The 13,871-nt window shown below is 35.1% G+C and overlaps 1 protein-coding gene across 1 annotated transcript in view; it reads right to left on the bottom strand.

Moving 5' to 3' along the window:
* Positions 1–2,837: 2,837 nt before the first annotated feature.
* The window catches only part of tusc3 (tumor suppressor candidate 3), a 53,120-nt gene continuing 42,086 nt past the window's right edge, over positions 2,838–13,871 (bottom strand). The window contains exons 8-9 of the mRNA XM_016247688.1: positions 5,351–5,441; positions 2,838–2,969 (exon numbers count right to left, since the gene is read on the bottom strand). Of these exons, the coding sequence (XP_016103174.1) occupies positions 2,954–2,969; positions 5,351–5,441 (107 nt within the window). The 3' untranslated portion in view covers positions 2,838–2,953. The remainder of the gene's footprint in view (positions 2,970–5,350; positions 5,442–13,871) is intronic.

Consider the following 13,871-nt stretch of genomic DNA (forward strand, 5'->3'; position numbering starts at 1 on the left):
TATGACATGAGCTCCGCCTTCTGCTTCCATTGGTAATTATCACATGTAATTGCTCTTTTGTGTACAATTGAATACTCATTGCAAATAAACAACTTTTGGTTGCTTTACCATAGCAAACCACTATTAACTTTTTATTTTTTTAGGTGTTTTAGCAGGCGTTCCTGCTATTACTGATGTACAGTGGGGCAAAAAAGTATTTAGTCAGCCACCAATTGTGCAAGTTCTCCCACTTAAAAAGATGAGAGAGGCCTGTAATTTTCAACATAGGTATACCTCAACTATGAGAGACAAAATATCTGCACTTCCATTGGTTGGTGTATTGCTACTACTTATTTGCATAGTTTTATGCAAACTTTCTGGAAATAAATGAATCGTGTCACCTTGTCACTGTAAACTGCTAAGTAGTGTGAAATGTAATATTTTTGTTTCTTTAAATGACCACAATTTGGCCATATGAAACATATTTTGCAAATCCTAAAATATTTCTCTGATCATAGATCAAAATCTGTAGTCTTTGTCCACTAGTTTGACTTGTTTGTCAACAGACACATAATGACCATTAAAATTTACCTTTGGCTTCTCCTACGACGACCGTCAAATCAATACCATTAGGAACACAGAACCTAATGACACAATTAGAGCGACAACAACCAACACTTTCTCCACACACATCCACTTTTTCCTCTATGTTTCTTTTCAATACAAGCCATGACCATAACCAAACATGTCACCAAATGATGACGTAAAACTGATGTAAATCTTTTTGCTATTAACGAATCTTGACTTTTTGTCATATTATTGACAGCTGAGATCCCAATCATAAAGGACTATTATAAATCATATAGTGTGCAGTTTTACTTGTTTTTCTATTATCTGAAAATCCTTGAAACAAGATACATTCACTTGAGAAGTACAGTAACTGCATAAGATTTTTATTAGCATAAGACCTGTTTTCAGAGAATGCATCTTTAATATAAGGTAGGTTTGTGGTTTTTAAAGTGGCAAAGAAACACACTTACATTTAATAAAATAGTTCACCCTAAAATGAAAATGGTCATCATTTACTTACCCTCATGTTTATATTTTGAATATCAACCTTTGATTAACACTGTTTAGCCAAAAAAAAAAAAAAAACACTATTAGTAATAATATATCTATACAATAATACTATATCTTCCACAGAGAGTCTTGGAACAACACATGGTTGAGTAAATGATGACAAAATGACAATATCCCTTTTAATAGATGCATTCTCTGAAAATAATATCTTACGCATGCTGCAAGTATTATTTATTTATTTATAAAAATAGCTCCAGAGAAGATGAAAAATGATCCAAAAACTATTTGACACTGTAAACTTGCATCACACCTCGTTAAAGCTTCCCGTCATCAGTGGAAACATCAGCTTAACCTGCATGTGTTGATGTGTCCACTCGCTCTGTCCTAGTTACCTTTGTCTTCTGTCTGTTCAACTACCTTCAAAATCCAACTTTGAAGTACACTGGGCCAACAAATAGAGAAAGACACTGAGGGAACGGGGAGCGGGAGTTGCTTAAAGGCATTAGCGAAGGGGAAGAAAAAGAAAAGGGGGGAGAAAAAAGTACAAATTGAATTGCCATCTCTTCTCTACTCAAATGAAGGATGGAGTGGTGGCCACTAATGTCCTTCGACAGCTAAAGAGGAATTACTGCCAGCTTGAATTTTCTCAATTGTGATGCTGCTGTTGGTTCTGATTTGATGCCAAATACCCTCTTTTCATATTTGCTCGAAGCTACTAATTCAACTGAGCGTCAACAACAGCACTGCCATCATCACTATAATGTCTAGCTGTGCAGCACCATGTGCTTACGTTTGTGTGACACATGAAAAATGGAATTACTGTGGATTATAAATCATTATGAACACATACAAATAATAATTTCTCTATTAAATCGGTTTCCAAAAATATAAACCGCACACCATGTGCATTAGCAAACATTTTTAATGTTTTGATCACTATGCTCAACTAATTTATTTTATTAATCGAGATTTAAGTGTAGTATTAGCACATTTGAACATATTTTTGCTCTTAACACAAAAAGGCTTCTTAGGTGGCTAAATTACGCTGTGTTACAGACGTTAAATAGTGAGATAAATTATTTGCGCTTACAAGCACTAATTAAATGCTCTTTGACAACCAATAAAACAAAAAATTTTAATGAAAGTTTTAATGAAGTAAATGCACCAATAAATGAGTATTAGAAGCTTCAGGGCAGGGTTGACATGATTGTCTATGATGACAGCTAATTTAGATGACATCCTTTAAGGAAATCTTTGCTTCCAGGAAAAATGTCATGGATGTTATCACCCAGTTCTCTTGTTTGAAGTTAAATAAATATGTTAGTTCTGATATTGGAACGAATTTAATTGGATCGGTGGTAGCCGAGTTGGTTTTAATAAAGTTGATTATAAACCCCTTTCACGACCTACCCAAAATAAAAGGGAAAGAAATCTAATATTTGAATATTCCTTCACAGATTTCAAAAGAGAGAGAGAAGGAAAGAAAGCGAGTGATAAGGAGAAAAAAAGACTGAAGGGGACAAAAAGAGGACACAATCTGCTGAGGCGCGCACAACGGCCTCAAGAGAGGTATCATAAACGCAATAACAAATAACAGCCACACACACACGCACGCACAGATGAACGCACAGACACACTCACGTACACTTTTATCCCTTCAGGATCCTCAATTTGCAATTAAAAAAGAAAACTGGTCATATAAGCAAGAAAATGTTTCATTTGACTTCAATTGATGCACACACGCTCGCAGACAGAGCACGCAGTGCACGGCAGTGGGTAATAGTTTAGTTTATTTATCTTAGGTCACACATGCAGTGCGTTACAGTCAAACTGTAGTTGAATTCATACACAAAGCCCCAGAAGAATGGCAGCTTATTTCTTCCACGACATGATCTTATTTAATCAGGAAGCTGAAAAACAGTAAGAAGGAAAAAGAGAAGAGTGTCAACGATGAAATGTTCACTGACTGGAAGTGACATCAACATCTAATCATTATGAGAAGATTTCTTTAGACTGAAAAAGGTCATTCACTGGAGTCTCTACAATTACCAACAGCAACCACAGTCACTGTACATTTAAATGCATTTTATTTGATTCATTAGCTAGTATTCTATCTAGTAAAATCTCTCCAAGTAAAAGGAATGTTTCAGTTAGAATATATTTCAGTGCTTTTAAAGGAATCTGTTATGTAAACAAAATATTATTGTTTACTTCTATTCACTGACTCATTTTTCATTCAGTGAAACGTGAAGACTTTGATGGCTTTTCTTTTCTCCAAACACTGAATATATAGCAACATATCCTTGATACGACTATCTTAACAAACTAAGTTAACTTAAATAAAACATAATTGAATCATGGTTAAATTTCTTGGTGTATATATATATATATATATATATATATACACACACACACTAGTGTTGTCACGGTACCAAAATTTCTCGGTACCAAAGCAAAACACATAAACATGCTAATTTAAAAAATGTGCTATACTTTCATTTAATCCAAACTGTGTACATATTTAATTTTAAAGGGCTTTTAAAACCTTCTAGAGTTACTCAGCCAAGAATAACAACTAAGTTAGCTAAAAAATAAAAATAAAAAGCCCAGAACTGCTTTTCTGACTGGTATGACACAAACAATGTTAACCATTTGTACATTCTCTAACATGCATATTTTAGATTCACAATTCATTTAAAATCCTCTGGTGTGTAAAAATAGTAAATATCATCATGTCCTCCTGTTTTTTTTACCCTAATAAAATTATAGGAGCATTAAAGGGTTAATAAAGAAACTTCATTCTAATGCTCATTATATTACTAATAACAGCGATGTTCATTTCAATCCGACATTCAAATTAAAATATTGAATAATACTGATAACAGAAGCGGTGTTTCCCACAGACTTGCACTCTATTTGTGGCGGCATATAGCCTATATGCAAATTCATTCTCTGCCAGCAGGAGACACTTGCAGAGTGAGAGAGATAGAGGTATCCCCAGTAACAGCTGTAATCAAATAAGCGCTGCGCTCACAAACGCTGCTCAGGCATTACATGCAAGATGAAATGAAAATGGCATCCATAATTTTCTGAAGACAGTCGGATTCCTTCAGAAATACAGTGATATAAAAACACCCGCACCGGGTTTCAACTTTGACACGTGCAGTGCTCATGTTTATTTAATGAAGTCAAAGCCTTTTGGAAAATCTATTTGTGGCGGTGAGTTTTGATATTGTGGCGGGCAGCCACAAATAAATCAATGTATAGGATGAAATGAAACTTACCTGCTTGAACTCTTTCATTTGATCCGGGTGTCTGTCTTTAAAGTGTTTTGTTAGTTTAATGTGTTTCCTCATTTTGAGGTCGCCATGCGCATCTGCGCACATTTCGGATAGCGCATCAAGAACCGGGTTGACCAGGTACTCAGTACTACCGGTATTATAAAAAAATCTGGTACCGTAATGTTTTCATTTTTTTAGTACCGACTTGGTACCGAAGTACCGGGTCTTTTGACAACACTAATATACACATTTTAAAAATTAAAGAAACTGTTTGTGGTTATGATTGAAATTGGTTATTGATTTTAACTGAAATATGAATCACTGAACAAATCCATGAGCAAGTCAATGAACAAATCAGTGAGTGAAACTTTTCTTTTTTGCAAATGGAATCAAATGATTCAAATCACTTAATCAAAATCAAATCACTATCTCTGCTGTTCCATATTACCATAGCAATAATAGTAATACATTTTTACCTTCCAAAAAAATTGTGCCATTTACAGAAATTGACTTTTAAGTAATGTCTATGGGATCAGCAACCGTTTAAATGTGTGAATGTGCATCTTGTAGTTTGTTAAAAAGAGGTTATTCTAACAAAAATAATAATTGTTCATTGTTTGAATTGTAAAGTTGACCAAATTGACATTTAGCAGTTCCAAGCAGATGAAATTGTTTATTACTGATGTAATTCATCTTGAAGTATGCTCCATTTAAACAGTACTTTGCAAATAGGTACAATAACTCAGGGTGGGTATATGAAGCGAATCATATATCTTTTGCTAGCTTAACATTTAATTGTTTAATTCAGTGCTCAAGTTTTGTCTGGTAAACTTTCAACTAATTGTAATTAGTTAGGTATTGTAAACTAATTGTTTTGTTTGTGGGACAACAAAGGTAATAAACAGTTACTGTTTATTTAGCATAATTTCAGTTAACACAAGAACAGATACTTAAGTGCAACAAGAGTGAGTTTGAACAGTAATAGATCTTAACTTAAAGGTAAATCTTACCTGTAAGGATAACCATGATATTTTGATCTGAAGATGGACAGAAGAAAGCTAAAGAAGAACACCACTAAACCAAGTCCAACAAGACAGATAACTGTAAAAACAGAAAAACAAAAGCACAGTGAGTGTCACTCTCTTAATGAGCTGAATAATGCTTACATTGATGAAATTTAATTAGTATGCTGCAATGGTATTCTATAATGGGATTAAGCCGTTGGTGAAAATCACTTTTCAAGAACCTTGATCTAAGAGCTAATCCCAAACAGCCATCTTAAATTCATCACTAATGAATGAAACAATAATCGCTACTTAAATGCTTATAAAACATGCTGAGTAAGCTGCTTTGTCCCTTAGATGAGATAGTGCCCAACATTTGATAACCTGCTGAATCACATTATAAGGTGATTTTAAAGATTAGTCAATGAAGCCATAAACATTGCACTATTGAGGAGAGAGAGAGAGAGAGAGAGAGAAAGAGAGAAGAAAACAGCTGATTTCATCAAGGGAAATAAAATAAATCATCTACTGTATAATACTGCATGCTCCCAGAAAATTTGCTGGAATTAGCATGCATATGTAAAATCACTTTCATTTATGCACTGCTATGACAAATGCAATCTTTAATGCATCCTAGAAAGTCAGGAAATCCCATCTTCAGCCTTTTTTTAGATTGTGGTGAATAACTCTTTAACATCTGGTTGTAAAATTATAACCTACATTTAACAAGTTTATAAAATTGAATTGATGTTGTATATGTTTTATTTTTTAGATCCATAGAAACTAAACAAATCTATTTAAAATTTTCAAATGTCAAAGCTAGCATTTGACGAGCTGTTCATATGAAGAATATTTTACAAGATGTTTTTACAAGATTTCATATAGTGAAAAAAAAAACCTTGCAAATGGAAAACTTATTGATCCTTTACTCTCAAGGCCCTGATATACTCAAAAGTTCTTGGCAAAGTTCTTTTTCATTCTTCAGTTATGGGGTAAAAAAAGACTATGCAAGCAGTGATATACTGTTCGTAAACATTCAGACGAGGTTCTGGTGTTTGATTGCAGCACATAAAAGAACCATCTTATCAAAAATTTATTAAGTTTAATGTTTTAAATGTATTAAATTTGTATTAAGTTTTTGAGGTGGCTAAATATTTCTCAATGTTATAATATGCATAGGCTGGACAAAATATTGTGAACACCCATTATTACTGGGTAAAAAAAAAAAAGAAAAGAAAAGTGAAGTGACATGTGGCCAAGTATGGTGACCCATACTCGGAATTAGTGCTCTGCATTTACCCATCCAAAGTGCACACACACAGCAGTGAACACACACCGTGAACACACACCCAGAGCAGTGGGCAGCCATTTATGCTGCGGCGCCCGGGGAGCAGTTGGGGGTTCGGTGCCTTGCTCAAGGGCACCTCAGTCGTGGTATTGAAGGTGGGAGAGAGCGCTGTACATTCACTCCCACCCACCTACAATCCCTGCCGGTACGAGACTCGAACCCACAACATTTGGGTTATGAGTCCGACTCTCTAACCATTAGGCCACGACTTCCCACTAATATGAAAAAAAAGTGTTGCGATTACTTTTGGTAACACTTATTTTTGGAACACATATTCACTATTAACTAAGGGTTTTCCCGCAATAAACTCCCAATTTGCTGCTTATTAATAGTTTGTAAGGTAGATGTTAAGTTTACGTATGAAGTAGTATTAAAAGATCTAGAATATGGTCATGCAGAATAAGGTATTAATATGTGCTTTATAAATACTAATAAACAGCCAATATACTGGTAATGAATGCTAATAAGCAACTAGTTAAAAGTGCATAATATTCCCTAAGCTAAAGTGTTAGCTTATTATTATTATTATTTTCTTATTATTGTTGTCTTATCGCCCGGTTTCATAGACAAGGCTTAAGCCTAGTCCCAGACTAAATGTCTGCATGTCTGGACTATTTAAACTGAAAGAAACTGGCATCGAGTGATCTTAAAATATGTCAGATTTTTTGTTTTGCCTCAAGATACACACCAGTTATGTTTTTATCTAAGGCATATTTATAAAAGCTACTTAAACGTCCTAACTGAACTGGCATAATCCTGGTTTAACCTAAATCCTGTCTGTGAAACCGGGCAGATTCCAGTAAGACACAGATTCCCTCCTCCAACATCTCTAATGAAATTGGCAGATGTTCTGCTAGACAAGTTTTAACTGGTGACTTTTCAGAGGTTGTATATTCTAAGAACCTGTATTAAAGGCAAATCGTGGTAAAACACCTTAAATTATTTCCCAGGTGTTTACATTATTTTGTAGATCTTTTGTTCTGGGTATAGAGAAGACAGTTTTGGGTTCCTTAAAAGCACAATACGGTTTCCAAAAGGCTGTGTGTATGTGCGTGGGAGAAGTCAGTGTGTAAGTAATAAACATATTAAAGAGTGAGGCAGTGGCAGCTGCTGTTTAGCTGAATGAGAAGCTAATCAGAGATTAATCAAAGTGTGTTAACCTCCTCAAAAGAGGGGCACCTCCAATTACACCACACCGCCAGCACTGTTCCTCTCCAGATCAGTCATCCAGAAACACCCTCTTATCTTGGGATCACACCCTCAGAATACACACACACTGAGCTTTTAATTTAAAGTTTCAGTATCTACTGAACTTCCCGTAGACTTGTTTTCAAGGCTTCATGCGACAACGTTTACTCTGAGACCTTGATGTTCTCGAGCCTATTATAATTTCCCTGACACATTACACAAGTCTTCCCAGAAGACACGCCGTAGTAGCCGCAAAAGGACTCTGGTATTGTACAAAAATGCCGAACATGACTAACTGAGATGTGACATTTAAAAGCTGCTAAACATTTATTTTCAGGGTCATCTGTGTCGCAGGGTAACTAATGTGATGTTGCGGAATAACGCAATGACTGGTGCAATCACATTTGCCTGACTTTCCTACAACTGCATGGAGCAGCTTGCCGTAAATGTTTTGGCGGGGGGAAGTGGGGTTTGAAACTAAAGTGTCGCTTACTCTGACAATCTTCATTTAGCATCTTCCTATTTTAAATGCTTAGAGTCAGTGTGTTTCCATGACGACCGCTGGGTTTGATCAACCACTCACTGTGCAAGTATTCTTATTCTGCATAGTAGCAATTAACATTTTAAGTCATCAGAGGTTTATTTTGCAGCCTGTGCAAATGTACGTAATGTTTTAGATGTTAAATTCTTCAATAGGTAAATCTTGTCTTTCATAAAGGCCAAGGTCAATGATCTTGGGTTTAAAAAGGCTGGTGACCACTGGTGCAAATGAATGCTTCATGAAAAATACTATTTGCACGTGTACAATGAGTTTTAGTTGTTCAGGTATATGATCCTTATTAATATCATAACATATCAATCACAACAGTTTATTACATTGCAGCTTTTTTATAAAATATAATTATTTACATACCAAACATCTGGACCACCTATCTGCTGCAAATCCACTGGCCTCCTGTTGTAAACGGTTTCAAAGCACATCCTTTTACCTTGTTTTTATCCTTTTAATACACATTTGCCTCTTGGACTAATCATTCATAACTTTTGTGTCGCAAAACATTGAGATTGTGACTCTAGCCTTTGTACTAGTTTTTACTAGTGAGTGTTGTATTCTCTCCCTAATGGCAAAGCATACAATAGTTTGCCTTTGGCTATGCATTAAATATAATTTTTATGATGATGAGCCTAATAAGATACTCCATCTGCTTTCTTTACAAATGTGTTTAATGCTGTATAATGGGCTATTCCCTCTAAACTGTGTGTCCCAAATGTATTAATGTCCTTTATGAATGTATGTTAAATAATATTCAAGAGTTACATTTTAGCGACAGCATCTGTAGCATGAAACAAAATAATGTTGGCTCAATAATATTGGCTCCTTAAGTTGTAAACAGTAAGTTGACAGAAATGCACTTAAAAGTCTATATAGCAACCACTGTCTGCCACAGACTTCTAGTGAATAATTGCCAGCTACTGTTTGAACCGATGGTGTGAGTTTTGGGCGGGGCTATCTGTTTATCTGACCAATGATAGATGGGGGAGCTGCTTGGAAACAATCATTATTTCTGCAATTACACACTTAAATTGTATTTAACCTAGAATATTAGTTTAATTATAGGAGCTCTTCCAGTGATTATTTTGTGTACTGAGCAAAACAAAAACAGACAATTTAGTTGTCGGAAGGGAGTGGATAGGATTTTTCTGCATATAGGTCGACTTTTCTAACCCTGTTGGAAAAAAGTCAATATCTATTATAGTCTCACACAGTGTTGCATTACTCAAGCATTTTACAGTGTATTGTTATGACTGGTGCAAACAAACAGCAAGTTTTTTTTCTCCTGTTAGGTGACTGCCTTGTGATCCATCAATGCAATGTACTGTTAGTCCTTTAAATATCTCCAGTCACATAACCTCACCATTTACTATCAAATGCTATTGTAGAAGCATAAATAGTAAGATTAATTAAAACATCTACTGTACATAGTGTGAAAAAAAACTTATAGGAACAATTTCTACTTTGTGTCACATTATAGTTTCTGGATGATACCTGACAGTGTCTGTTCTGGAAGTGACCAATGATGCTATGATGGTGAGGCTGTGCATCCCACAAAATGCTTACTAACCAATAACTAATTAGATTTAAGCTAACGTAGACTTTAGCAATGGTAAATTGGGAGATTTTGTATCCTACTGTATCTTCAAAGAAAATGCATTGGTATAAATATTGACTTATACGCTGTTTTAGAATTGCAAAAACTGTACTTTAAATTTTTTTTCAGACAATCCACTGTGGCAAACTTCTAGTGAACCCAGTGTTTTCATATTTTCACATGCAAATTAGCTTTGCAGCAATACCATTTAAAAATATATACTGTTGAATTGTGTGAGTACCTTTTTATTTATTAAATAGCTCAAAAGTGCCAGTAAAGACACTTAAATAAATAACTTAATTTCTATTTCTATTATAAATTCTCTGTCTCTCTCTCTCTCTCTCTCTCTCTGTAGTCTATCATAGCAGTTAATTAACACCTGGATACAAAAACTTGTATACAGGCATTTTAGTATAGACGTCGTTATTAATTATAATGAGGGAAAACACACACACACACACACACACACACACACAAACAAACAAACAAACACACACACACACACACACACACACACACACAGACATCGTCCTTAAATGTGTTGTGAGTAATAGTTTTGTTGTATTACTATGTTTAGTGTAGATTGGTAACAATTAGGGAGATTTATTAGTCTAGTTGCTGCCCCTGAAACCCATAGTTTATTCCAATAGAACCCAAGACATGACATGACAAAGGTAAGGCCAACCCTAAACATAAATTAAAAAAGTACACAAGACAGAAGCGTACACAGATTAATTCAGACACCATATCCTTATGAGTAATTTCATCTCTGTCACATGCGCTCAAAAGCACAAGCATATATATGCATGCCTATGCATGACACACACGCACGTATCTCATCAGTCAGAACTTATTACTTTAACCTCATCACATTAATTAGTCAGTGTGCCCGTCTCATGTACCTCCAGTGGCTGACAGAGGGTCAGCCAGCAATGCCTACAGAGCAAACATCTGCCTCAGCTGCAGGGTCTTCCTCCTCCTCCTCTCACACCTCAAGGGAAGTGCTTCAAGATGGGCATGCAAACCTCCTCTATTCCCCCTCTCTCTACGCACAATCTATTCATCCTTCAGTCTCTTTCTCCATAAAATGACCTCTCGCCACACTGAACATTTCTGAGACTGACCGATGAGATTATAATAATGTAGATTCATATATGCATAATGGTCAATTAACGGTGACAGGTGTAGGAAAAGCCCAGTGCTGGGGAGACGAGGTGCCACCACCGGTTTAATTATCCGCTGCGCTAATGTGACCTCTAACCCCCGAGCCATGGCCCTGGTGTGGCAGATGATGGCCGCGGCAAATTTGGGTGGCGCAGGGGAAAATGTGAGACACAACCTCTGGAGAGAGGAAGTTAAGAAGGTGTATGTCACAAAACACCCGCTAATGTGAGCTTTATAAGGATATGAATCATTTTAAAACATCCACCTGTCTAGATCAAGCCTAATCTTATAAAAAAAACTGTGAAACCCTAGATTTGCATTTCCTGGAGGAAATACCAGAGCTTATTGTAGGATTTAGGCTTTGGTTCTGTATAAATGAAATGCCACATCAGATCTGCTTTAAACATTGCTAATGCATTAAGATCACATAATGTGACACCATCTTTGGAGTATAAAGACAGCTATAGGTTAGGGGTGTGAATTTAGAATATTCAAAATGATCTGATTCACAACTATTCAATAGTGCAATCAAAATATCGACTACAGCTGTTTGAAAAAAAAGTTCAAAGGGAATAACAAACCAAACGTATTAAATATATATGTAATATGTATATGTTTTATATATTGCACACTACTGTAACAAACTATAGTTAGCTAGAATTTAATTTGATTATACCAACATAAATAGTGATTTAAAAGATATATTTTAAGATTGACGGCTATTATCAAGATCAACAGATATGAATTGGATTTATAGTTTGAAAGAAAAAAGACTAAATCACAATGCATTATGCAGATAAATGTTACAATGCCATCAACCTTGTTTTCAAACTTACTCTCAAAAAGATTTTCAAACTAATGTTCTTTCAAAAAACCATGCAACACAGTATTTAAAAACTAAATGGCACATGTAATCTAAAAATGAGATTTGAGAAAAAGATGTTAAAAGAAACGTTGAAGGAATAATACTAAGTGCTGTGGTCAAGTGGCTCTCAAACTAAACTAACTTCAAAATGTCATTTTTATTTTACTTATTAAATTCAATGTTACTTGCTCTTTCATTGTAATTAGTGAAATTTACCAGCAATCCTACACCATTTTTTAGTGTACAAACTTACTGTAAAGTATTTTTATATAGAAGAATACACACTAAGATATAATTATATTCACTATTTGCATATAGGTTCAATTAGGTACTTCTGTTCAACAAACAGATTAATTCTAAATCAGCATTAAATCCATTTCCAGCTCAATTAAAACTGGTCTGTGTATTTTGAGTGGTATTTAGCAGGAGTTAATAACACAAGTAGGGTTAAAAACAATGTGTGTGCCACATTTAAATGGAGCTACGTATTCATGACTGCTGAAGCTCCTGCCTTACACACGATCACCCACACAAACACAAATTGCAATTACCACAATTATACACTTATGCTGACGCACACATACAGTAATTACAAGCATTTGTCTCCCAGCGTATTGCATAAAGAGCTCACATCTTTTTCTGAGCCGTCTAAAATCAGAAACAAAAAGCACTCCCCTTGTTTGTCATGGAGGTGAGTTTGAAACCAAGCCAAAAATAACATATCATTTACATAACTCAGCATTTACATATTACCCATAATTCATACCATTAGCATATCAAAGCTGGGGATGACTCTTTGGAGGTGGGACAGAGGCCATCACATTAAATGGTCTCCACAGCTAATGCAGTGATAATACATGGAAAGCTATTCATCTATCAGAGTCTGGAAGCGATGCTCGTCTTTATGGGAACCCATGAGAAGCACTTCAGTAGGGGGAAAGGGAATGAGTTTGATGTGAGAAGCTCAGATGAAAAAAAAAAGACAGTCATGTAACACAAACTTGTAAGTGGAACAGAGACTCGAGCAGGAGGTGATACCAGGCCACACACACATACTGTATGCAAAATGCATACTCATGCTCACAGTTATCAGCAGCCAAACACACACTTGAAAACACAACACAATAAAACACAAAATATCAATATGCAAAAATGGAAAAGTATGCTGCTTTTGATGCTTTTATGCCTCTTAAAGCACACTGAAACCATGACTATGAAAAGCATACATCTAACTAAATCTTTTTCAGCATATTCAAAATGCTTTTTTTGACAGAACCATAGAAAGAAACTAGATTATTTTACACTGTGCGAGTGGTGCTTACCCTTGGAAGACTCAAAGCTATGGTTGTGGGTGGCAGGCCATTTACTGGTTGTTTATTTAACTGTGCACTTTTAGCCTTATGGAGTTCAAGAAAACAAACTCTCTTGAAAACACTGTTCACACTCTCACTAGTTTGTTTAATCTGATGTCCAACAGTGGACATACAACTTCCCTCTCAGTGTCACCACATCTCAACGGATATTTTGTGGTGGAAATGACAGGAGTGGAAATTCTTGTTTTTATTTTTGAAATAAAATGGCCAACTCCTTTGTCTTGTTAATTTTAAACTTGTAGTAAAAGTTGAGCATAATTTTAAAATGACAAAAAAAAAAAAATATATATATATATATATATATTCTGGTCAGTTGATATTTACATTGATATCTCTTTGTTTTCTTCACACATGAATAATAATAATAATAATAATAATAATACAAATAATAATACCAAAATAATAATAACTTATACATGAAGGCACGGTATCATAGACA

This window comes from Sinocyclocheilus grahami, unplaced genomic scaffold, assembly GCF_001515645.1.
Source record: "Sinocyclocheilus grahami isolate Dianchi unplaced genomic scaffold, SAMN03320097.WGS_v1.1 scaffold848.1, whole genome shotgun sequence".
NCBI classification, from domain to species: Eukaryota; Metazoa; Chordata; class Actinopteri; order Cypriniformes; family Cyprinidae; genus Sinocyclocheilus; species Sinocyclocheilus grahami.